Source organism: Cucurbita pepo, chromosome 16 (assembly GCF_057944985.1).
Source record: "Cucurbita pepo subsp. pepo isolate OVF chromosome 16, ASM5794498v1, whole genome shotgun sequence".
Classification (NCBI taxonomy): Eukaryota; Viridiplantae; Streptophyta; class Magnoliopsida; order Cucurbitales; family Cucurbitaceae; genus Cucurbita; species Cucurbita pepo.
The window spans coordinates 10276163-10301607 of record NC_141813.1 but is presented as its reverse complement, the minus strand read 5'-3'; the positions used below and the strand labels follow the sequence as shown (position 1 = coordinate 10301607).

Genomic DNA, 25445 nt, shown 5'->3' with positions numbered 1-25445 from the left:
TGATGTCTCTTCTCCCTTCAAGTTTACCTACTACGGTACCAGCGTGAATATGGTCTCCACCAGACAGACGTTTTTTTTTTGGTCAGTTGAATATTGTTATCATCGGTCAATAATACATGTTTTACGTCAATAATAACTAAGAGAAAATAAATGAAGAAAATTAACTAAGAGAAAAATGCAATCATCAAGGGTAGATAAATAGATCAAATACAAATCATTATATTAAAAGTCGATGGTTCAATCAAACTAAAAAAAACAAAAACAAAAATGTTTGTCAATAAGATGACATAAATAGAGGGGAGTATGGTGCTCACAAGATCATAGGAAGATTGGGGTATTGGAATCTGTTTTACACAAAAGAGAGTGTGAAAGAATTTCAACTCAATAACATTTATATATATATATATCATATCTTTGATATGTATACAGACCTTTAAATTGGAGTTATGAAGTTGACTCACAATTCCTGTTTCATGAAACATTCAAACACTACAAACAATTCCTGGAAGGCACCCGGATCGAGGGAGCAGCACCATTTCGCTGCCTGCAATGGACCACGGAACAGAGCTGCTTATGGCCATGGTTCCACTGTTTCATGAATGCGACATGACGGGACTGTTAAAATCTTTCATACTTTGCTAGATTTTGCCCAGAAGAAACCTTTCCTTCTTGTGGAGTGATGATTATCAGACATCACTCTAGAAGATCCCTTCGAGCCGAAGGAGAAGTGCCGTTTCAAGAACGGCTTTCCTGAGGAGCTTCTCGTGCTAGAACTCGCAGACATTCTAGAGCCCTTTTCGAGACGGGCATGGTTTTTGAAAGGATTGTTTGCTTCAAAATGGCTATCTGCATTACAGTTTTTGGATCTCTTGTATAGACTCTTCCAGTCCATTTCAGCTTTAAGCGCCTTTTCGGACAGCTTCTGCGTGTGCTTCTCCCCGAAGGTACAAACGGGACAAGCGGGGTCGTACTTGTAAATCTCGGGTGTCATACTCTCCAAGCAATCGGCATGATAAACATGTCCACAGGTTAGTACAGCAGCAACAGAAAGCTCGTTGTTAGCAATGATCCTTTGGCTACTCCATGAGGATTTCTCGGTCAATAGTTTTGAGCAAACTCCGCAAGTTTGCAAATCAACTGAGGAGGTTGAAATTCGACTACTAGACCTGGCTATTTTCTCACCGTTAAAGCCGAAAGAGTCACTATCAAAAGACCATCTTTCTCGATGAGAAGTGGCCATGAGCTCAGAGAAAGCATGGACAGACCAACAATCTGAAGACCCTCCATGTGAGTCACGGACCGATTCGTTGCTCCAAGAGGGAAGCCTTGGTCTATCTTCAGAAGCTAAACAGCTACCTGGTGATTTTAATCCTCGGATTCGGTTGTCAGAACCTTGACGCAACAGCTGATGTCCTGGAGATCGATGGGTACATCTTGTTAGGGATGAATTGGTTGGAGGCAGATAGCTCTGTGATGACAAAGGAGAGGTTGACAAAGATGAAGTTGAAGGCAATGAAAGTGACAATTTTGCAGGAGACTTATATGAGGCTGTGGGAGAATCCATAGCCTCCTTCACCTGCTTGGAACAGAGAAAATTGCATCTCAACGGACCATAGGACTATCGGGTTTAGAAAAACTTAACTGGAAAAGACCTTATGTTACCTGTTCTAAACTCACATCTGTGGATACATTCCTTGAATTTGATTGACCTGCCATGAACAACAAGCTGATGTGAGACATGAACACAATAAAAAAAGGCTACCTGTCTTTAAACTGGTAATTAAACCATTTAATCAGGTGGAGGGGAGAAACAAAGTATTTGCAAGAATCTTCAATTGAACAAGTTTAATTTGTAGAAGGTACCATCTTGTATCCATAAGGTTTTATAGAAAGTACCATTAATAAACCATTTTTCTCAGTTATTTGTCAGCAAAATAAGAATCTCAGTAAGAGCAAAAACCAAGAATAATACCACTAATTTAATAAACATTGATAAAAACAAATTTAAGAAAAAAACTCCATAATTGGATACCATGAATTATTATCTGGAAATACAACCTCAACCGCCCCTCTCCCCAGAAAAAAAAATGAACAAAAAAATAATTTCATTTTCTTCAATCCTTTGTCTGTTCAATTTGCACAAACTTGCAAGTTGCACACATTAAGGATTAGACGTGGTTGGATTTAGTTGAGTAGGGTTAAAACCAAAGACCAAACTGCACAGATAAGATAGAAACCAATGATTTCCGACGGTTTACGAAGACTTATAGACTGAACTATAGCTCTTGCAATAGGTAGGCAGACTCCAAATTGAGCAGCTGTTACCGTTTATGCATGGGTAAACAATATTGATCAGAGAAGGGCAACAGACAAATTAGACTGCAACGCAAGAGAGAGAGATAACGGTGTGGGTGGGTGGTGCTGGTAGGAAGAATGAACAGTGGAGAGCGAAAGGATTCGAGAAAAAATGGAGGTAGAAATTAGAATAATGGGGTGGGTGAGGCAGGGAGGAGCAGTGCTGGTAGGAAGAACGAGCGATATTGAAAGTGAAAGGATGAGAGAAAAAATGCTGGTACTGATAGAGGTGATAAAGTATGGTAGAGAAGCACTTTTAGTAAGAATGAGGGGAGACTAAGTTGAGAGAGTAAATAAAAGGTGAGATTTGAAAAAGAAGAAAAATAGCAATGCATTATTAACAAGGGTCACCAACCAACCAATCAATATTTCTACAACTGATTTCATCACTCGTAAGAATGAACTAATGCTAATCATGTTGGTCCCTCTCGGTTTGATCAGTCCTTTTAATAATTAATTCACCCCCACCACATATTTTCAATAAAGAAAACATTGGTTTGGAACCCTATACAAGGGGTGCAGCTCGCCTCTATTTCTAAGAGTGCTTATGCACTCTACTCGTTACCAATAAACGACGAAGCCTTGAGCGGAAGGAGGGACTCGAACCCTCAACCTCAAACTAAAAAGCTAGTTCGGTTAACCATGGGGATAGTAATGAGAGTAATGGGGTAGGTGAGGCAGGGTGGAGCAGTGCTAGTAGGAAGAACTTGCGATATAGAAAGTGAAGTGTAAAAGATAAAATGAAGGTACTGATAAAGGTTATAAAGTTGGGTAGAGGAGCACTTATAATAAGAACGAGAGGGAGATGTAGTTGAGAGAGTGAGTGAAAGTGAGGTTTGAACAAAAAGAAAAATAGCAATGCGTTATTAACAAGGGTCACCAACCAATCAATCAGTTTTTCTACGACTGATTTCATCACTCTTCAGAATGAACTAACGCTAATCATGTCGGTCCCTCTCGGTTACATCGGTCATTTTAATAATTAATACACCCGTACTACATATTTTCAATAATAAAAAACAAAAACATAACCAAAAAGCTAGTTCGGATAACCATGCATTCCAAAAAAGCAGGAAATTTCCATTTGATGTTCGATGCAAAATAGAAAAAATGCCTACACACAAAAATCAGAAAGAGACGAACAAACTGAGCCACAGGACAAAACAAACTAGAGTAACCAGAAGTTGCAATAATTAGAGACCTAGATGTTTTGCTAGCTATGTGGCAGGTGCCATTAGAGGCTTAGTTGTTCTCCCATGTTCTTTTGCTTGCTCAGGTGAGACAGAGTCGAGTATAATCTTTCAAGTACTCCCTTCTATTATTTTAGAAGCGACATTGTGTCCATGGAATTTCTGTCATATCTTCATTGATGTTCATGCTTTATTGATTCTAAACAATAACTAAGATCTAGGTTCTTTAACCGATGAGATTGAAAATAAATTAACAAAGAGTTCAGTGCATGCATACTTGTTAAAAACAGGAGACTGAAAAATGCAAAATCAAATGGAGAATATAAAGGGGAATGAAAAAGTAAGATTTTTTCGGAGTTATATTCGAATTTAGAAACTTTTAAATCCTACCATCTGGGTGATTACCTGAACTAGGAGTCCTCAAATTATTAGTTGTGCCTTCTGGCGGTGGAGACTTTTGCCATGTACGTCTACGGAGATGTTCAAGTGGACTTCCATCCTCGGATGCATACGCTGACTCATATTTCAGTTCCACTCTATCATTGCGACTAACACCATCAGAAAACCAATTTATCGAAGTCTCTTCGCCAGCTACTCGTCCACGATTATCCCATCGAAAGCTCCAACTAGGAGAATACCTCATATTCCTACATAAGGTTTCACTTCCAGATCCACTAACTATAGTATTTTCCCTAGCAGCAACACAACACGCAGATCCCATGCTGGAGAAGGACCAAGATTATGGTTTTTATGACTTCGCCACAAGAGTTGCTGAAGATCTTCAAACGTAGAACTTTGAGAATAACCCCAGCACCATGCCTCTCAAGGAAACGCCAAACTGTATATTACCTATAATCATGATAAACAGAGATTATCATAAGATAGGACTATAAGGCCAGGAAACGATATAAACACTAGAATATACAGAAACCCATCCACAAATCATAGAAAACCACCTAATTTTTTCAATGTAATAATATCATTTGATCAAAACCTCTTAATCCAATATAACTTAACTACACGAACCTTTTCCAACTAAAAATAGAACAAAAACAAACGTGATTCTCAAAGTTCAGACAAAAGCATCTCCTAAACTGAAGAAATAACATTTAGAGTACACAAAAGTTACCCGATGGGAAATAAATTCTTGGATTTCGATTCCCATTTCCAAATCACTATATGATCACCACCACACAAGAAAGCACATCGACCATAAGATGGAAATCCTAAGCTTTTCCTAGTTCTTTAAGCAAACCGGGACTTCCAATCAAAAACACCCTCCATTACAAAAGCGTCGAGTTTCTACCTTCACCCAATGGGTATTGGTACTAATTAATCACACTCACTGAAAACACAGACAAACACAACCGCACAAGAAACTCTTCTTTTCACGGAATAAATGGACACAGATTCGGTTCAATCTGCAAAATTTGTGGAAGCTGTGAGTAAGTCTAAATTGAAAACCCTAAAATTAGAAATTCGAAAAAGAAAAACAGAGATTCAATCGCTTAAACAAGTCAGCGAGATCCGAACAATTAGCATACAATACGCAAACAAATTCAATCAAATGCCACCATAAAAAATAAAAACTAAAAATTAAAAAACTAAACATACAAAACCAAAAACTTAATACTGAAAACCTCCAAACTAATGAAAACAAACAAAAAAACAAAAGCCTCATTAGATTCTGAAACTCCATTAATTCAAACAAAAGCAATCAATAATATACCGAAATGATCTAAAGCGTACCTTCACAGAGCCCAATCTCAAACTCGAAAGAGAGAGAAAGAGGAGAGAGAGAGAGGGTTTTAGAGGGAGAAATGGAGGAAGAGGGCTGAAGCTGGTTTTCTTCACAACACAGAAAGACTGAAAGGGTAGTTCCAAACGGTTTAATTAACGGCGTTAGGGCATTTGGAGAATCTTCCACAATAGTAACATTTCGAAGTTAACGGCGGTTTAAGTATTCTTTTTATGTACGGTCGTTACTTCGGGGCTTTTCCGCCATGATGCCTACGTGTATTTTATTATTATTATATTTCAAATTACTTTAAAAAATAAAAATAAAATAAAATAAAAATTACTCAAAAGTATGCTTTAAGTAGCTCTGTACTTGAGCACTATTATTGCTATTTATATAAATAAATAATATATATATAAAGAATTGGTGGTCCAATTATAAATTCAATTTTAAAAAAAAATTAAAACCCACATTAATAATTATTTAAATAAAATGTTTAAATTTTCATAAATAAATTAATTCAAATTTTGTTTCTCTTAATTAATTTCATGTTTTAAAATTGTTAATATATTTTTTTTTCTTTTTAATTATATTTTTATTTAAGTAGTATTGATGAAATTATAATTTTTTTAGAGAGTAAAATAATACAGAAAAAAAAATAATTACTAAACATTATTATTATTATTATTATTATTATTTTGTAATAAAAAATGAAATAAAAATATTATCAAATGGGTCTTACAAAACTCAAAAGTTAAAGGTTAAAGTAATAAAGTACTTTAAACTTTAGATTTATTTCATTTATATATTTTAAAAAATTAAAAAAAATACTCTTAAATAGTTTTTATTTTTATTCCTTAAAATAAATTAAAATAAACGTGTAAAACTAAAAGACCATACCATCATTTACATAAATTAATATTAAATTAATATGATAATTGATGTGTTAAAATTAATTATTTAAATATGAAATAAAAATAGAGAGTGAAAATTAAGCAAAACCATGCTTTTCACATTACACGCAAGCATCCCACTACTTTTCTTTTATTTTCCCTTTTTATATTTTATTTTTTTAAATATGTATTATATATATTTTAAAATATATTTCATTTAAATTTTGTTTCTGATTAAGGATATCAATTATTATATGAATTAACAATTATTTTTTAATTTAGAAATATAATTAACAATTAAAAATTATAATATCATCAATACTACTTAAATAAAAATATAATTAAAAAGAAAAAAAAATATTAACAATTTTAAAACATGAAATATAATTAAGAGAAACAAAATTTGAATTAATTTATTTATGAAAATTTAAACATTTTATTTAAATAATTATTAATGTGGGTTTTAATCTTTTTTTTTTAAATTGAATTTATAATTTTAAGAGTATTTTTTAATTTTTGCTATTTAATTTTTTAAAATATATATTATTTAAATTTTGTTTCTGATTAAGGATATCAATTATTATATGAATTAACAATTATTTTTTAATCTAGAATTATTGTTTATTGTGTATTTAATAATTTAATTTATTTATATAATTGATTTAGCTAAATTGATGTGATAATATATTTATAACCCACAAACTAATTGTGGTTAGTATTATTAATTAATTTAAGAACATTAAAGATTAGTATAATTATGATTTTATAATCTCGTATAATTTATAATAGGATCGTCGAAAGACAACGTTAAGTATGTTTAAATGGGCCAGTTGCTTGTCTTTTCTATATATTCGTCCCGTTTCTTCCACTCATTTCTTTCGATGTGGAACTCATATAAATTTCCTACGTTCTATATATCTTCAACATATCTTTTTTTATTTATTAATTATCGATTATGCTAGTGCGGTAGTATTTGATATTTATATTCGGGTTCTAAAGTTCGAAAATTCAAATTAATTTGTTTGTATCATGAAAATTATATTACTGTATTTGGAGTCCAAAATATAAAAGCATATCGATATAAACAAACACACTACGACAATGACGTCTTCATTAAAAGAGTCCCACACAAGTCGATGAATTAGCGTTAAAAAATAGGAGGGTCATGGATGCTTGTCTAAGACATGCATACATGTACTTTCAATGAATCGAAAAGTTGCGTGATGAACAAAATTTTGAGATATCAATTCAATAAATATCGACTATGACTAAATAGTCGTCCATATTCATCTCTAGAATAAATTGTAGAGGGACCGACTCCATTTCTGTCTCGCTTGAGGTCAAAGTACAATCCTTTGAAGTTGCATAAACACATGGTATTTATGGACAGACCTTAAGTGAGCACCCATTCGAAGTGCAATGGAAGTCACTAACCTAGGCCATGGGCCTTCATGATCGCCCCAACACCCCGTCCAGATAAGTATTTCTAACATGTGGCTCATTGCTTTCATTTTGTACTCATTCGACCATCTTTTCTTCAAAACTTTATCGATATGGGACAAAGGCATACTTGATGACCTAATCAATGGGTTATATTCAAATTGGAGATACCGAACCTAATTTCTACCTTCTCGTGGAGTATATAAGATGTGAAGATTCATGGAGTATGTAAGATGTGAGGACTTAATCTCTTAATCTCGATACCATTTGTGGTGGTATCATGACCTGATTTCTAGTCGAGATACCATTTGATAACCGTTTTCGACGATTAAGAGAATTCTTGATCAAATCTATAGTCAAACAACATGAAAAAAAAATGGTAAAAAATTCATACTTGACTTGTATCAAAATACCAAACTAGAACAAAGACGATGAATGATTAGAAGACTTTGAAATGGGTAGAGGCCGCGCGTACGCAGGCCCCCACTACCACAAATTATGACGTAGGCTCTGCCACGTCGGACAGACCTTAGAGTAGCACCCCTCCAGGAGTGCAATGGAGGACACTAACCTAGGCCATGGACCTTCTTGATCGCCCAAAAACCCCGTCCAGGTAAGTATGTTTATCGAAGCCTGTTGCTTTCATTTTATACTCAATCGCCATGTATCTTCTTTTAGATTCTGTCGATGTGGGACTAATAGAAACTAAGCCTTATTCAGCATTTTCAAAGTGAATAAGTTTAAGTTTTTAAAAAAAATTAAAAAAATATTTAAAATATTGGTAATGTGTAAATATCTTTTGAGATTCTAATTCTGAATGTAATATGTTAGTGGATAATAAAGTTTCTTAAAATTAATTAAAAAATGAACAACTCGATAACTCAATCCATAGTTTTGAACTCTATTCATGTTGTTCGAGACACTAAATATTTAAATAACTTTAACCATATCTTTTGTGATACGTCTACTACTTTTTATACATTAATTGTCCCTTAGATAAACATATATCTAAAATAATAGTATTTAAAATAAAAAGTGAATATAATTAAAAAAAAAACAGTAGAGAGAATAATAGAGAAAATAAATAAATGAAAAGAAAAAGGTGAAAGTGGGGATAATTAATTTAGGGATGAAAAATAGAGTGGAGATTAAGCAAAACCACCATGTTTTTCCCCTTACACGCAAGCATCCCAATACTTTTTTCTTTTTTTTTTTTTCCCCCTTTTTTCTTTTCTTTTAAAGATTTTTATTTTAAAAATAAACATGTATTGTAATTTTTCTAAATATATTTTAATTAAATTTTGTTTTATATGTTCAATGCAAAATAAATAAACATCTAGAATCGATTTAAAATGCAAAAGTTTAAAAATTTTAATTACAAATTATTTGTTAATTTTTTTATATAGTTTGAAAAATATTGTTAGTACAATATATTGCTTTTGGAAAGAATAAAAAATGTACAATTAAATGGTAAATTTTATGTAGTATTAATAAGATAAGGAATAATATTAATACAACATATACAAATTATATAGTAAAATATTTAATAAATATAATAAATACTTTATGAAACTGACTGGTTTGGTTAGGGGCCGCGCGAACGCAGGCCCCCGCTGCCACAAATTATGACGTAGGCTCTGACACTTTGGACAGACCTTAGGCGAGCACCCCTCCGAAGTGCAATGGAGGTCACTAACCTAGGCCATGGGCCTTCATGATCGCCCAAAGACCCCGTCCAGGTAAGTATGTTTAAACGGGCCAGTTGCTTGCCTTTTATACCCATTCGTCCATTTCTTCTTGTCGCTTCTTTCGATGTGGGACTGATATTCCACTTTGGGCAGACCTATTTAGTTTATTCTTTTCTTGAAAATGCCTTTTTTCCCCTCTCTTACTTTCGGCAAATATATAAACTTCGTTCGGATTTTTAAAACAAAACAAAACTCTACCATTCCATTGGTAGAGGGATTCCGTGACTTAAATATCCAACTTCAATTATAAAATTATTAATTATCATTATAATAGAAGCCTATATCATCGCTAGCAGATATTGTCTTCTTTGAGCTTTTCATTTCAGGCTTCCCCTCAAGACTTTAAAACGTGTCTGTTAGGGAAAGGTTTTCACACCCTTGTAAATGGTGTTTTGTTCTCCTCCCCAACCAATGTGGGACATCATAAATGATATCGGAGCCAGACACCGGACGGTGTGCCAGCCTTCTCGCTGTCTCCAAAGAGGGTAGACACGAGGCGATGCGTCAGTAAGGAAGCTAGGCCCCGAAGGGGGTGGATTTGGTGGCAGTCCCGCATCAATTGGTGGGGGTGGATTGGGATGTCCCACATTGGTTGGGGAGGAGAACAAAACATCATTTGGTGTGGAAATCTTCCCTTAGCAGACGTGTTTTAAAGCCTTGAAGGAAGCTCGAAAGGAAAAGCCTAAAGATAAAGATACAATATCTGCTAGCGGTGGATCTGGGCCGTTCAAAAACAATAATTGTTTAGATGATAATATTTGTAAAGAATAAAAAAAAAACAAATTAATAAGCTTTTAAAATTATTATTTTGCTCTTCTTTTATACTCACTTTTAATTTTAAGTTTTAACCATTTGAGTTGTAAATTAAAATTTTTAACCATTTGAGTTGTAAATTAAATTTTTTAACTATTTAAGTTGTAAATTGAACGTTAAATGTTTTACCGACTACATAATAATAAAAAAATAAAAAAAATAAAAAAAAAATAAAAAAAAAAACCCCGTGAGGACCTCAATTGGTAGAAAATAGCCCACAACCCCTATAAGTTATAAGTTAGAGGGTAAAACTTATAATGGTAAAATCAAACAAAATGGGAATATATAATTACTTGCCCTTTAGAATAGGGTAGGGGCCGCGCGGACGCAGGCCCCCACTGCCACAAATTATGACGTAGGCTCTGCCACATTGGACAGACCTTAGGCGAGCACCCCTCCGAAGTGCAATGGAGGTCACTAACCTAGGCCATGGGTCTTCATGATCGCCCAAAAACCCCGTCCAGGTAAGTATGTTGTAACGTAGCCAGTGGCTCGGTTTTTATATCCGTCCGTCCGTTTCTCCTTTTCATTTCTTTCGATGTGGGACTGATAAACTTCCCACAATTCCATTGAGACCTTCGGAAAATATATTTATTTCGTTGGGATTTTTAAACCAAAATAAAAGATTAATTGTTCTAGCCTCTAAGATACGGTGACTTAAATATCCAACTTCAATTAAAAAATTTATATATTTATTAATTATCGATTATTCTCTATGGTAGTTTTTAGATTTATATTTTCTACGTTTGTATTTAAATATTATTTGATAATAATTTAGTTTTTTTTTTTTTTAATAATTGAGAACATATTTGTTTTATTTATCCATTGAAATTTTAACCAAATTTCGAAAATAAAAATATTTTTTACTCAATCTTTTTTAAAATTATTATTTTTATCTTCTCTGTTCATGAATTAATACAAAATTTCATCAAATGGTATCTAATAGGGTTATTACACGTATAAAAAAAATGGTTATTTAGACAATTAAGGAGCTATCTCGCCCCTATTCATTATCAAAATCATCGAAATTCGTGAGGTTCTAAAATTTAAGAATTCAAATTAGTTTGTTTGAATCATGAAAATCATATTACTATGTTTTTTTGACCCGTTACATTTCATCGTCAGTTTCATGGTTTTTAAAACGCGTCTACTAAGAAGAGATTTTCACACCCTTACTCTTTGGGGCTAGCGTTCTCGCACTCTCATAAGGAACCAACCAACCAGTGTGGATCCCACGTATATCCATTTGGCACTCTCATAAGGAACCAACCAACCAGTGTGGATCCCACGTATATCCATTTGGCACTCTCATAAGGAACCAACCAACCAGTGTGGATCCCACGTATATCCATTTGGCACTCTCATAAGAAACCAACCAACCAGTGATCCATTTGGCACTCTCATAAGGAACCAACCAACCAACCAGGGTGGATCCCACGTATATCCATTTGAAAAATCATATCAACTCAGCTCTAGCACTCTCATAAGGAACCAACCCACCACTCTTTGGGGCTAGCGTTCTCGCACTCCATAAGGAACCATTATGGAACCAATAATTTATGCATATATTTTTAAAATTGGATAAAAAATCCTCTTCCATTTACATTAAAAAATCACATTGTTAGCACTCAAATATAATTACATTTCAAAATTTATAATTATATGTTTAGAACAAATTAATACGAATAACCGAAATACTAGGTTACAAGTACGTTCTTTAAACTTAGTTAAAATGTACTAGTAAATTTAAACTAAGATTGGATAGGGGCCGCGCGAACGCAGGCCCCCACTGCCACAAATTATGACGTAGGTTCTGCCTCATTGGACAGACCTTAGGCGAGCACCCCTCCAAAGTGCAATGGAGGTCACTAACCTAGGCCATGGGCCTTCATGATCGCCCAAACACCCATTGCTTTCATTTTATACTCATTCGCCCATTTCTTCTTCAAAATTCTGTCGATGTGGGACAAACAAACTTTGAAACTAATCCTTTTTTTTTATATACAACACATTTTCCTTGGGAATTTTAAAGCAACTCTCTCAATACACACTTCATTGAAAAAGAAAACTATATAAATTCCAATTTTATTATTTTTTAACTTTCTAATTTTTTCATAAGGTGCGGATACTTTACAATTTAACGATCGATTTCTACCATCTTCAAATGTCGGGTGTGGGTACTTAATCACCAAGTTATATTCATATTGGAAATACCCGACCCGATTTCTACCTTCTTGTGGGGTAAGTAAGATATGAGACTTAATCGCCCGATACTGTTTGATGACTTGATTTCTAGTGTATAAATTGTGAGGACGTAATAGCGAGATACCATATAATGTCCTCCAAGGCAATCAACAACGAAAAAGACAAACTTGGGTCATAGCTACACCCCATGACCCAATTGGGTCCCAAAAAGAGAAGCAAACCCAACCAAGGTCGAGGCCGAGCTAGTCCATATGGTTTGAGGATTAGCCCGATTTAATCCTAAAATCCCGTATAAATACATCACTGTTGATTAGAACATAACTCAATTGATTAAGATATATATTTTCAATTAAAAGATACAAGATTTGAATGTTAACCTTACTGGGAGTGAAATCAATACCAAAGTAGTATTAAAAATAGACACTATAATCATAAGATAACCTATTCCAAAATGCACAAAATGTATACATCAAAACATTACTAAAAGCTTTATATTCATATATATATATATATCTAAGTCTGTGACCATATTATATACTATATATATTATACATATACTACGAAACACATGATATTTCTGATTATTTATTTATAAGCTAAGGTAGTGGTAAAGGAGTCCATATTGGTGATGGATTCTTTTGTTTTTTTTCCCTCTTAGTTGGGGATGAGCTTGAAAGGAGGCTTCACAAAAGATGGAGATGGATCATATCTTCCATAGTCTTTGGTGTTTACCCTCAAAAGCCTTTCGTGGACGTCCTCCATTTCATCTCGTGTCGTCCTCTTTCGACCCTGATGATCAAGTTCAAAATTTTATCGAAGTTACTTAGGGTTTGGGCTATTTCCTAAACATACGGCTTTTGAAATTTAAGCTTATAAACACGGCTTCTACCGATACGAGTATACACAAATTGGGTTGGAAATTGTTTTTTTAACCGACCCAAAATTTCGAGTTGGCTGGGTTGATGACTATAATAACCCGAATAAAGCTCACAATCGAACCAAACCCAACCCAACCCACTTGAGTTGGGTTGACTTGACCAAAATAATGTCAATCCGTGAACTTACTCGAATTTTGTCAGTTTTCCAAAAATCCAATCAAACCCAAATCGAAAAAGAATAAATCTAACCAAATCCAACCTTTAGTTCGGATTTGTTAGGTCCTCGAGTTATATGAACAACCCTACCTACTGATAAGTTTCGTTTTGTTATCCATGAAAGCCACGTCCATCTTTGAAATCTAAAAAGATGTAGGTTTTGTCTTTAAATTTTGATTAAAATTTAGATGGGTTTCTACAACCGATCTAAAACAACAAAAATATTGACAAAAAGAGGCCCGTTGAACGTTAGGGTTTCTATAACTGAGCGAGAGACGTACTACTTAGGCTTTAGACCTACCCGTTTCAAAACATCCATTTTTCAAGTCATACCGTTAATCTAACTTACACCTACACGGTATAATTTTGGTTATTCATAACAAAAATTTTAGACCAAATTATCACAAATAAGTTTCATATAACTTTCAAACATCGACACGAACACAACTATTTCATTACGAGTCACTCAAGTGGGTTACCCAAACAATTAAACTTTGGATTTAATGTAAATACAAACCTCATGCACAACACCATTAACAACCTCATGAACCAGCTTAGAAGGTCGACCTGCACAAGAAAAAAAAAAAAAAAGTGCTTATAAAGAACTTACTTTTACTTTTACTTTTACATTAAAAAATCAGTAATTTTTTTAAAAAAAGAACAGACCTTATTTCTCTCCTTAATTTACACGAATAACATATACTACGCATGCAAATAAGATACTCTTTAGTTGTCGGAAACAACATGTTTGAATAAATTTTTGTTTTTGTTTTTGTTTTGCTTTACTTTTTTCTCAATGAAAAAGTAACAATCCAAATCGAAGTAGCTTTTAAAAATGGTCGATACACTTCCAATTAACACCTCGAGTTGGTTTGGGTTTAGAAAGTGTATACCGTGACATATTTGAGAGTCGTTTCGATAAATAATTGAAGTCAGTCTTGTTATATTTAAAATGTAACCGTCCAAGTCCACCACTAGTCAATATTGTCCGATTTTACTCGTTACGTATCGTCGTTAGCTTCATAGTTTTAAAACACGTCTGCTAAGGAGAGATTTCCATACTCTTGTAAGAAATGCTTTGTTCCCCTCTCCAACTAACGTGGGATTTCACAATCCACCCATATTGGCATACCGCCTGATGTCTGGCTCAATATCATTTGTAACAGCTCTAGCTCATCGTTAGTAGATAAGAGTGTGGAAACCTCAACGTCGATACATAACGGGTTAAAACAGGCAATATCTACTAGCGGTGAGTTTTGACTGTTACACAAAATCACAAAATAAACGAAAACGTCGAAAACCCACATGCAGTGTAAATGGTGGATAAAAACAGGGTCAAGTTCACAATGAAACACGTACGACTTAGAAACCTTCAACACTTTCAAAATAAATGAAAACATCGAAAACCCACCTGCAATCACAGATGATGGATAAAAACGAGGTCGAGTTCACAACAAAACATGTACAATTACGAAATCTCTGACACTTTCAAATAAGCAAAAGCATCAAAAAACCCACCTGCAATGCAAATAGTGGAGAAAAACGAGCTCGAGAGGAGGAAGAGGAGGAAGAAGACGAAGCCGAGCTTATACTTGAAAAACATGATTCCCAAGTATGATAGAAACAACCTTAAAGATTGGTCTTTCTTCTTGTTCTTGTTTTTCCAAAGAGCATAGAACCAAATGATGCTTCCTCTTATGTATGACTTATAAGCTAAAATTTGGTTATTAATTATAAATTATAATTATAATTATTATTATTATTTGATAAATTACTTTAATGCTTTTTTAATTTAAAATTCAAATGAAAAAGGGAGAAAGAGACCACTTTTCTTTTGTTGGGGCACTAAGTCTAAACAAGCTTTAGTGGATTTTTAAGATATATAATTGGGATTAGCGTCCACGTGAAATTACCTCATTACCCTTCAATTAATGTGATTTTTTTTTTCAATGAAACTTAATTTAAAAAAATTTAAAATTAAGTAATTAAATAATTATTAAATAGGAGATTTAAAAAAAATTTAAGGATAAATTATAGTGAATTTAAACCAAATTAAAAGAAAAAAAAAACTATTTTTTTTATAAAAACTTGAATTTTGAAAAAAAAAAAAAAAAAACTCACGACCCATTTCATAAATATTTATTTATTTACCAAAGTAGGTAATAAAATAAAATAAACTATAAGTAGAAATAATAATTATAAATTTAATTTTCAAATTCACTTTTACCCAAATTTCAAATTTACTTTGTGGGTATTTAACCAAAACAGTTATTTAACAAAAAAAAGTAAAAAAAGAATTAAATGACTGTTTGGCAAAACCCCCTTGGGATTTGGAAATATTCTTTGACATATTGAAGGAAGAAACAAAGAAATAAAAAATAATGAGATATTGGATGTGTAATTAAAAGGGAATATAAGGACTGAAATGGAAAAGTTTTGGGTCTTTTTTGCAATTTCCCATAAGTGGATTACATAATTAAATAAGCAAGTGCCTTAAAAAGGAGGGGAGGAGTTAGGTTGTGTTATAAAGTAAGTCTACGTGGAAATAATAGGGCCATTATTATAAATCCTTAAAAAGATAAGGACTACACACCAAATACCACTAAGAATGACCCACATAATTGCATCAATGGAGAATAAAGAGACTCTTAGATTTTACCACTAAAATAATACCCCCTTCTTCCCATATTTACCTTTATGTATTGCTTTTAATCTTTCGGGTGAAGATTTTGATTGAAATCCCACGTCGGTTGAAGAGGGGAACGGAACTTTTTATAACAGTGCAAAAAATCTGATTGTGAGATCCCGCGTCGGTTGAAGAGGGGAACGAAACGTTTTTTATAACAGTGTAAAGAATTTGATTGTGAGATCCCATGTCGGTTGAAGAGGGGAACGAAATATTTTTTTATAACAATATAAAGAATCTGACTGTGAGATCTCACATCGGTTGAAAAGGGGAACGAAACATTTTTTTATAACAGTGCAAAGAATCTGATTGTGAGATCCCGCGTCGGTTGAAGAGGGGAACGAAACGTTTTTTTATAACAGTGCAAAGAATCTGATTGTGAGATCCCATGTTGGTTGAAGAGGGGAAGGAAACATTTTTTATAATAGTGCAAAGAATCTGATTGTGAGATCCCATGTCGGTTGAAGAGGGGAAGGAAACATTTTTTATAACAGTGCAAAGAATCTGATTGTGAGATCCCGCATCGGTTGAAGAGGGAAACGAAACATTTTTTATAACAGTGCAAAGAATCTCTGATTGTGAGATCCCACGTCCGTTGAAGAGGGAAACAAAACATTTTTTATAATAGTGCAAAGAATCTGATTGTGAGACCCCTACGTCGATTGAAGAGGGGAACGAACCATTTTTTATAACCGTGAAAAGAATCTAATTGTGAGATCTCATGTCGGTTGAAAAGGGGAATGAAACATTATTTTATAACAGTGTGGAAATCTCTCACTAGTAGACGCATTTTAAAAATCATGAGGCTGACGACGTACGTAACGGGCCAAAGTGGACAATATTTTTTACCGGTGAGTTTGAGATATTACACTGATAACCTAAAAACTTCGATCAACCCAACATAATCGGTATAGTTTGAGTTGAATTATGAATTTATTTTGATTGGATTTGGTTGAAATGAGTGAAAATTTTATGTATTGGGTTGATTCCCGAGTTCTTATAAAACTGGATTGAGTTTGAACTAACCGAATTTATTTTTAATTTTCAATCCATATTTTTATTTTATAAATATTTATTTATTTTCAAAATATTGGGTCAATGAATCTTAATTAAAATTTTGAAAATAAATAAATATATGTTTTACCGTGACGCTTAAGTAAATGAGGGGTATACGAATGAACCGAGATTACATCGAAACAAAAGCGATCCTAAGAATACGATAACTAAGAAATGCTTAAATATCTATACAAGTAATGTACACTTCCCATTTCAGTGACTCGATCGTAAGAACTCCAAAGCTTAGTGTTGGTCTGTGACTATGAAGAATATCAGGGCCACCAGATGTCGAATTCAACTTTCGAATCCTAGGCATGAGTCGTTATATTTACAAAAAGTTACCCGAACACTCCATTTCTTAAGATTTGCATGAAGTGATAATGGTCGGAAAACTAATTTAATAAATAAATAAATAAAGAATAAATATGTTACCGTTAATTAAATGGCAAATTACATCACCACATTAAAATTTAAAAAATAAGCTTATTTAGGAAGTAAAGATAAATAATAAAATTTATGGTAAGGGGTTTAATTTAGTGTATATTTCTTTCTTACCCCTCTTTGAATCCAATAATTGGGTCTCTTTGTGGGGTTGTTTTAGTAATTTAGGCAATATTCTCTTGAATATTATCTAAAATTAGTATTACTTTGTTACAGATGAAAAATATTTGAAGATTAATATTTATTGTTTTGGTACATAAATTTAGTCCTAAGTTTAGCAAATATTCTTTTTGTTACCGTCCAAATATTCAAATTCAATAATGTCACTATAAATACCTTACTTATCATTCTCTTACACTATATTTACTTTTTATGTCGTAGAGCGGGACAACAATTGTGCTGCATTTGTTCTAATCCAACGAACAAGTCAATCGTGTGAAATTTAGACTGTGCAGACAATAGCGGTGTAAGCTCGAATCTCGAGTCACGTTTGAGAGAAATATTTTAGAAAATGTGAGCGAAGAACTACGTTGAACACAATTTTAAAGAAAGTAATGTTAGAACTAAAAGCGAATAAGCAACAATAACGACTTTGATAGCATGTAACGTGCGTAAAAAGAATTGATAACTAGTCACATCTTGAATTTGGTGACTAGTCATATACCTCGTATTGACACAATAATAATGATAAAAATCTATGTAACTGAAAGCAAGTAAAAGGGGTTTGAACGAGCAAGTGATCATGGACAACACGTATTAGACAAGCATAACTGGGACATCCGACATACGCCTACAAACAACAAGCCCTAGATGAACATGACCGTGACAATGCTCATTACTAACAATCATCAACAACCGCTGCCAATTAACGTCGAACAACCACTAGAATCCATAGTTGCTACCCACCGCGGTTGACCACCACACTGAACACCGACGATGATGGACTAGGTTTTACTCAAATCAAACTTCGAGAAAATGTAACTAAACATATATATTTTTTTAAAAAAATTATATAGTTTTTATACAAAATGCTTTAAAAGGCATTTTTGAAAAATATTTTATTTACGGGTAATCAAAATAAATGGACGCTCGAGTAGAATGATCTCAGGATTCAAGCAACTCGATCGTGTTAGGATTGATTCAATAATATTCTAGGAATTATATTTTATCTCTTAAATGTGTGCATAAGATAAAGGGCATAAAGGGGTTAATATCTATTGGGCTCAACTATCGTAGGATCTCACAGTCACTTCCCTTGGGTTAGCCAATGTCAATGTCTATGATACCATTTGTAACAACCCTCACCTCTCCAACAATTGTAGGATCTCAGAAATCACTCCCCTTGGCGGCCAGCTAGTGTCCTAACTCACACGTGTCTATGATACCATTTGTAACAATCCAAACTCACCGCTGGCAGATATTGTCTGCATTGGCCCATTACATATCGTTATCGATCTCACGGTTTTAAAACGCGTCTGCTAGAAAAAAGTTTTCACACCTTATAAGGTTTCGTTTTCCTCTCCAACCGATGTGAAATCTCACGGAAGGTCAAAACATGAAGTTCATTGTTACTTATACATTATATCTATAAAATTTTGAGACTATAATTGTGAGAATGAAGAATGAAATTGTTAGATGAACACGACTCTCCACAATGGTATGATATTGTCCACTTTGAGCATAAACTCTCACAGATTTGCTTTGGGCTTCCCAGAAAGCCTCACTCCAATGGAGATAGTATTCTTTGATTATAAACTCATGATCACTCCCTAAATTAACCGATGTGGGACCTTCATCCAACAGAAATAACCCCCATCTCCCGGCTTTGTAGCTTGAATCTTAGTTTTAAGTTCGACGCCTATAATTTTGGATTATCAAAAGTTTCAATTTGATCCTTATGATTTCAAAGATTTCACTAACAACTTTCTCGAGTACCCTTAAGTTACATTTTTAATATTATTTTTATAACCAAGGTCGGAACTTTTCTCCCTACCCCTAGGACATTTGCACTTGCCCGAAGACTCAGACCCAAAAATCATCGAGTTTTTGGTATTAAGCTAAACCTCTAACCTCTAACCTCTAAGCCGGTATGACCAATGTAAACAAGGCCGCCACTAATCGATAACAATGTATTAAGGGTTTAGAATAGAACTCAAAGCTAAACTCGAAAGAAGCGACTAAAACTAAAGGGACCAAATCGAAATATTTAGAAGTTACTCAAGAAATCGAAATATTTCATCTCCTTCAATAAATAAATAAACAATGATTCAGAACCCCAACTCACTCTCCTATAACTTATTTACAAGAACAAGAGCAGATTGTAAGCTAGAAATTACAAAGCAGGAAAAAAAAATGCAGGAATTCTCAAGAACAGCATACAAAAAATGAAGAACATTCATTGAATTCAAATATATAGAATCAAAAAGAACATCATCAGATCAGAGAAGACTGACAGTTTCCATGGAAGTGTGAGCTCATGAAGTTGAAGAAGCAACAGCAATTGATTTACCATTTTCATGCCTCAGGCTGTTCTCTCTGCTGTAAGCTGACTTTGCACCCTGAAAAGTTAGCAATACATGGGTTAATCAACGTGCACGTAATAACGAAACCGAGTCGGTCTCAAATGGAAGACTTTCTTATGGCTCGCTCTTACTTGGAATACCGCTCCTAACTTCTTCAGAGCTCTGGCTCGTAGCTTCAGTACGTCTTTCGACACACTGGGGTCTCTAATAACCTGATACAGAAAAGAGAGGTCTGGTGAATCGACATGACTCCGAAGTTTATGTCAAGGCGTAAACAAGGACAGACTACTCGTTTTCTTATAAAACGAACTGGGAGTTCATTCACGTCGTGTTTATTTTCGTGGCTATCTTGCCCATCTCTTCCTTTTTTCGGGCAGGGGGGGTGTTGAGATGAGAACGGGAACTAGTTTCTACTTTCAATATAATGTGAGAATACTAAGGATGATGATTTTCCAATCTACATAAGAGGTCGTGTGACTGGTGAACGATGATTTCCTAGTTAAGACGAGAATAGAAACTAGTTTCTACTTTCTATATATGTTTTCCAATTTACGTACGAGCTCGGGTGACCGGTAAACAACGATTTCCTAGTTAAGATGAGAATGGGAACTAGTTTCTACTATGCTGAAGTTGATGATTTTCTAATCTACATAAGAGATCGAGCGGCTAGTAAACGACGATTTCCTAGTTAAATATGAGAATGGAAACTAGTTTCTACTTTCTATATATGTTTTCCAATCTACGTAAGAGCTAAGGTGACCGGTAAACGACAATTTCCTAGTTAAGATGAGAACGGGAACTAGTTTCTACTTTCTATATATGTGAGAATATTTTCCAATCTATGTAAGTGCTCGGGTGATCGGTAAACGATGATTTCCTAGTTCTTGTTTATGTAAAATCATAACCTCGGGTAAGTTTAAGTGCAAAATATAAAATCGACCTCATAATCCTAACTTTAACAGTGCTGGCCTGGGCAATGGTAGTTTAACTTAAGAGAAAGTATGATATTGTGACTTACTACAGAGCAGACACGTGACAGAGTAGATTCGATGTCGACCACATTAATCTGCCAAAGTGAGTTAAGAACAGCATCTTTCTTCTCCTCAATGGCTTTTGCCAGGTTCTCGTCTCGGTTATCTCCTTCGTTCAGCCGCTTCAACTCTTCCTGTAATTGAATCAAAGAAACAGCACCTAAACAAAAGTGCAATGGTTAGGATCAAAATCGAATGTTCGAAAGCTTTATAAACAAGAGAGAAGATTACCTGAAGCTGCCATCACTTGTGATTTTATCTGGTGTCCTTTATCTCGCACCCACTCGGCTAAAAACGGCACTTTCATATAACGTCTGTCCCTCCCAAGTTCCTTCGCAGCTTTCCTTGTGTATATGTATCCAATGGTGTGCAGCATCGTCTCACCAAAAGCTGATTGCAAATAGCTTGTGGGTAATTTGTAGCTAAAAACGCTAGCAGACATTGTCTTCTTTGGGCTTTCCCTTCTAAGCTACCCCTCAAAGTTATAAAACGCGTATACTAGAGAGATGTTTCCACACCTTTATAAGAAATGTTCTGTTCCCCTCTCCAACCGATGTGGGATCTCACAATCCACCCCTCTTGGGGCCCAGCGTCCTCGCTAACACACCGTCTTGGTGTCTGGCTCTGATACCATTTGTAACAACCTAAGCCCACAGCTAGCAAATATTGTTCTCTTTGGGTTTTCCATTCTGGGCTTCCCCTCAAGGTTTTAAAATGCGTCTACTAGGGAGATGTTTCCACACCTTTATAAGAAATGTTTCGTTCCCCTCTCCAACCAATGTGGGATCTCACAATCCACCCCTCTTAGGGCCCAGCGTCCTCGCTAACACACCGTCTTGGTGTTTGGCTCTGATACCATTTGTAACAGCCTAAGCCCACAGCTAGCAAATATTGTTCTCTTTGGGTTTTCCCTTCTGGACTTCCCTCAAGGTTTTAAAACGCGTCTACTAGGGAGATGTCTCCACACCTTTATAAGAAATGTTTCGTTCCCCTCTCCAACCGATGTGGGATCTCACAATCCACCCCTCTTGGGGCCCAGCGTCCTCGCTAACACACCGTCTTGGTGTTTGGCTCTGATACCATTTATAACACCCTAAGCCCACAGTTAGCAGATATTGTTCTCTTTGGGCTTCCCCTCAAGGTTTTAAAACGCGTCTACTAGAGAAAGGTTTCCACACTCTTATAAGAAATGTTTCGTTCCACTCTCCAACCGATGTGGGATCTCACAAAAAGGCATATAATGAATTTGTTCCACAAGCATTATAGAACTTGCCTAAACTAGAACGTTTTTGTAGAGAAACATATATAATGGTTATACATACCAGCATTGGAGAGTCGTCGTGCTTCTGAACTTGCCCATGTCACAAACTCATCAACCCGACCATCAACATATGGTTGGAGGCGATCTTTCAAAATGTTTGCAAGCTTTTCTTCCCTTTCCTTTTGAAATATCTACATTTTTTACGAGTATGGGTAAATGCCATGGCAAAAGTCTGCTTTTACATCTGCATCATTGAAGAAAAAGAAGCATACCTTTAGCTTTTCCTGAATTTTTTGCCTGCGTATCTCGGGGTCTTGTGCATCTTCCTCAATCTCCAAAGTTGATAGAACAGCCAAAGCAAGCTGACCAACATACTCTTCAAAGAACTCACTTCCGAACAGCATACCGAACACAGCTGCAGGGTCTACCATGGTGTCCCTAAAAAAACACGGGGAAAAAGATCAGAGCCGCTTGCATCACTTGCGACGAATAAAACTTAAAAGACTAGAATTGTTTCTTCAGTAAGTAATTAACAATACACGGTTGCATATTTAAGTCATCTGCAAAGGATTCTACCCATCACTCAGTGGATATTACGTCACAAGACAACCCGTGAGACTTATCCATCACAAGGGCTTAGCCAACGACACATGCCTTTGGGGGCCAAAAGGCCCCAGCTGGTCAACAAAAAGCAACGTTGCTATGAACGCTTGGCTGCCACAAGCTAGTTATCCTGTGGTAACTTTTCTAACACATCTAGCTTCAAATTCCGAAGGTCTAAAGGATCGATAGTTCATCGCTTAAGCTTTTAGGTTTATCAGTAGTTTAATATGGTATTAGAGCCGAATGCCTTGTACTCAAATCTTTGAAATTTTATTTTCTCATCTCGATTTATGTCAATAGTCACCAATTTCCGTTCTAGTTTTCAAACCTATAGTTAAGGGAGCGTGTTAACCTATTAGTTTAAACTTTCTATCTCAGTTAAAGAAACATACTGTTGTACTCCTGCCTTCCCATACTTGTCGTACGCTTCACGCTTCTCGGGATCGCTCAATACCTGATAAGCCTCTCCCAGTACCTTCACAAGGACAAATACAAGCACTTGCATAACGAAACGCATATCCGGCTTGCTGTTTGGCAATAAAACTAACAGACTAAACAGGGTTAGGAAGTTCAGTTCACCTGAAAATTTTCCGCCGCTTTCGGATCTCCTTGATTTTTATCTGGATGAACTAGCCTTGCCTGAAAAATAGACATCAAGGTTATGAAATGTTCCACTCCCAACACTAACAAAGTTCGCACCCTAAGGTACCCATGCCAAGACTCGGGATGTCGTCGAGGCTCCCAAAGACTAGCCGGGTGGACCAAGAATGATGCAAAGAATGAACCATTACAGAAAAATAAACCATCAACAAAGCTTCTTATCCAGATCATAATATGAAATGCAGCTAAGAATCTAAGACTAAGAGGCAACTTAACAGAACAATGAAATTCATTGATCATCATAGCCATGGATAAATCACCTTAACGTAGTATGCCTTCTTAATTTCTGCAGAGGAGGCATCGAATTTGACACCCAATACATCATAATAACCAGTCTCCTTCACCATATCTTTTGAATCTCAATGCCTTTCAACGAAATAGACCAAATTAGTCACATGGGTGAAGAACAAACAATCTATATAAGATCTGAAATGGGAAAGAAAGATCAAACCTAACCAAATAGAAATAAATGAAGAACAATCATTAATAATTATGATCATAATCAACAAGAACAAGGGCATCCAAGAACATCAGAACGAAATCAAACGAAAAAGGGAAATAGAGGCCACTTACGAGGTATTGATGGAATCCGATCCGGCGACCTGAAATTGAGAAACAAATGATAGAGATGAGGAAAAAGAGAAAAGGGTTTGAAGGAGGAGATGTAAAATAGCGGGAAAACACGGCGGCGATTCGGATTACAGCGACGGAGGAAGAATCGGAGAAGATGCCCTGCCAACGAAGCTATGGATGGGGACGGTGGGAAAGTGGGAAATCGGCTGAAACGCGTCGGAATCTCTTAAACGGACAATAATTTGGAGTAAAACTTGCTTAATTGAGATGATTTGATGGGTTTTTTACGTGGTTCCAAGGAATTCGTTGGCTTTCCGACACGATTTTTGTCTCGGTGAGTATGTTCCGACGTGTCGTTCATCCTCGAGTTTCTTCCTTCCTCCAAGTGTCGTCTCGTGAAAATTTCTCATCCGTTCAATTCATTCATACCAAATTTAATAATTTGTTTATATATTATAAATAATTTATTAATTACTTTGAAATATGTTAAGATTTATAATAAAAAATATATATATATATTAAAAAAATTAAAAGATATATTTATTTACTATACAATTATATATATACATAAATTAATAAATTAATAACTTGAATAATTTATTTATATATTAACTTTTAGTAGGCTATTAATTTATTAAGTTGAACCGAATAACCCAAATTTATAATTAAATTTAAAAAATATATTTGTTTACGAGACAATTATATATATACATATATTTATCACATTTTTTTTTAATTTCATAATTTTTTTTATAAATTATTCTTTAACCACTAATAAAAATATTTTTTTAATTATTTGAGAGGTATTTTAAATAAATATTAAAATTGAGGTATAAATTTTAATTAAATGTTTAATACGTAAATAAATATTTTATAAACGAATATTTTAGTCTTTTATAAAAAAAATTATAATTAAATGTTTAAAATGTTTTAATATGATTCAAATCATCTGTTATAATATATTATAATAATTAGTTATGGAATATATCTTATATATTCGTAATTCGTTAATATTTTTTTCGATTTATCAATAGTATATTTTATTTTATTCTTTGGATAGTTTATATTTTCTTTCGTATTAATTGGTAGCTTGTATTATATTTAACGTGTGAACATTATATTTAAGGTTTTGATTT

The 25445-nt window shown here is 34.4% G+C and overlaps 3 protein-coding genes and 4 non-coding genes across 11 annotated transcripts; all 7 read right to left on the bottom strand.

Moving 5' to 3' along the window:
* Window positions 1-371: 371 nt before the first annotated feature.
* LOC111777448 (RING/U-box superfamily protein) lies at window positions 372-5437 on the bottom strand. Of its 4 annotated transcripts, XM_023657061.2 has the most exons (5): window positions 5295-5437; window positions 4675-4966; window positions 3951-4394; window positions 1663-1709; window positions 372-1579 (listed from the first exon to the last, which is right to left on the bottom strand). In XM_023657061.2, the coding sequence occupies exons 3-5, from the start codon at window positions 4264-4266 to the stop codon at window positions 629-631; spliced, it is 1314 nt and encodes a 437-aa protein (XP_023512829.2). In that variant the 5' UTR covers window positions 4267-4394; window positions 4675-4966; window positions 5295-5437; the 3' UTR covers window positions 372-628. The 4 variants fall into 4 exon arrangements, with proteins under 4 accessions (XP_023512829.2, XP_023512828.2, XP_023512830.2 ...); XM_023657060.2 differs by lacking the exon at window positions 4675-4966 and having other exon boundaries at window positions 5295-5433; XM_023657062.2 differs by lacking the exon at window positions 4675-4966 and having other exon boundaries at window positions 372-1576; window positions 5295-5433.
* Window positions 5438-8074: 2637 nt separating this feature from the next.
* LOC111777948 (U1 spliceosomal RNA) lies at window positions 8075-8237 on the bottom strand. Its single transcript, XR_002812469.1, has one exon. It is a non-coding gene; the product is annotated as a U1 spliceosomal RNA (small nuclear RNA).
* A 965-nt stretch (window positions 8238-9202) lies between these two features.
* LOC111777908 (U1 spliceosomal RNA) lies at window positions 9203-9363 on the bottom strand. The gene has a single exon (XR_002812434.2). It is a non-coding gene; the product is annotated as a U1 spliceosomal RNA (small nuclear RNA).
* A 1124-nt stretch (window positions 9364-10487) lies between these two features.
* On the bottom strand, window positions 10488-10649 carry LOC111777944 (U1 spliceosomal RNA). Its single transcript, XR_002812465.2, has one exon. It is a non-coding gene; the product is annotated as a U1 spliceosomal RNA (small nuclear RNA).
* A 1289-nt stretch (window positions 10650-11938) lies between these two features.
* LOC111777920 (U1 spliceosomal RNA) lies at window positions 11939-12099 on the bottom strand. Its single transcript, XR_002812443.2, has one exon. It is a non-coding gene; the product is annotated as a U1 spliceosomal RNA (small nuclear RNA).
* A 748-nt stretch (window positions 12100-12847) lies between these two features.
* On the bottom strand, window positions 12848-15178 carry LOC111776749 (aspartate carbamoyltransferase). Its single transcript, XM_087118382.1, has 3 exons — window positions 14995-15178; window positions 13994-14043; window positions 12848-13171 (listed from the first exon to the last, which is right to left on the bottom strand). Exons 1-3 carry the CDS (start codon window positions 15077-15079, stop codon window positions 13037-13039), a joined length of 270 nt encoding a protein of 89 aa, XP_086974508.1. The 5' UTR covers window positions 15080-15178; the 3' UTR covers window positions 12848-13036.
* Window positions 15179-19872: 4694 nt separating this feature from the next.
* On the bottom strand, window positions 19873-24730 carry LOC111777690 (DNAJ heat shock N-terminal domain-containing protein). Of its 2 annotated transcripts, XM_023657409.2 has the most exons (11): window positions 24439-24730; window positions 24310-24338; window positions 23997-24102; window positions 23656-23715; window positions 23469-23551; window positions 22746-22911; window positions 22535-22664; window positions 21444-21602; window positions 21200-21372; window positions 20313-20393; window positions 19873-20217 (listed from the first exon to the last, which is right to left on the bottom strand). In XM_023657409.2, the coding sequence occupies exons 3-11, from the start codon at window positions 24081-24083 to the stop codon at window positions 20134-20136; spliced, it is 1023 nt and encodes a 340-aa protein (XP_023513177.2). In that variant the 5' UTR covers window positions 24084-24102; window positions 24310-24338; window positions 24439-24730; the 3' UTR covers window positions 19873-20133. The 2 variants fall into 2 exon arrangements, with proteins under 2 accessions (XP_023513177.2, XP_023513176.2); XM_023657408.2 differs by having other exon boundaries at window positions 24310-24729.
* Between the last annotated feature and the right edge of the window lie 715 nt (window positions 24731-25445).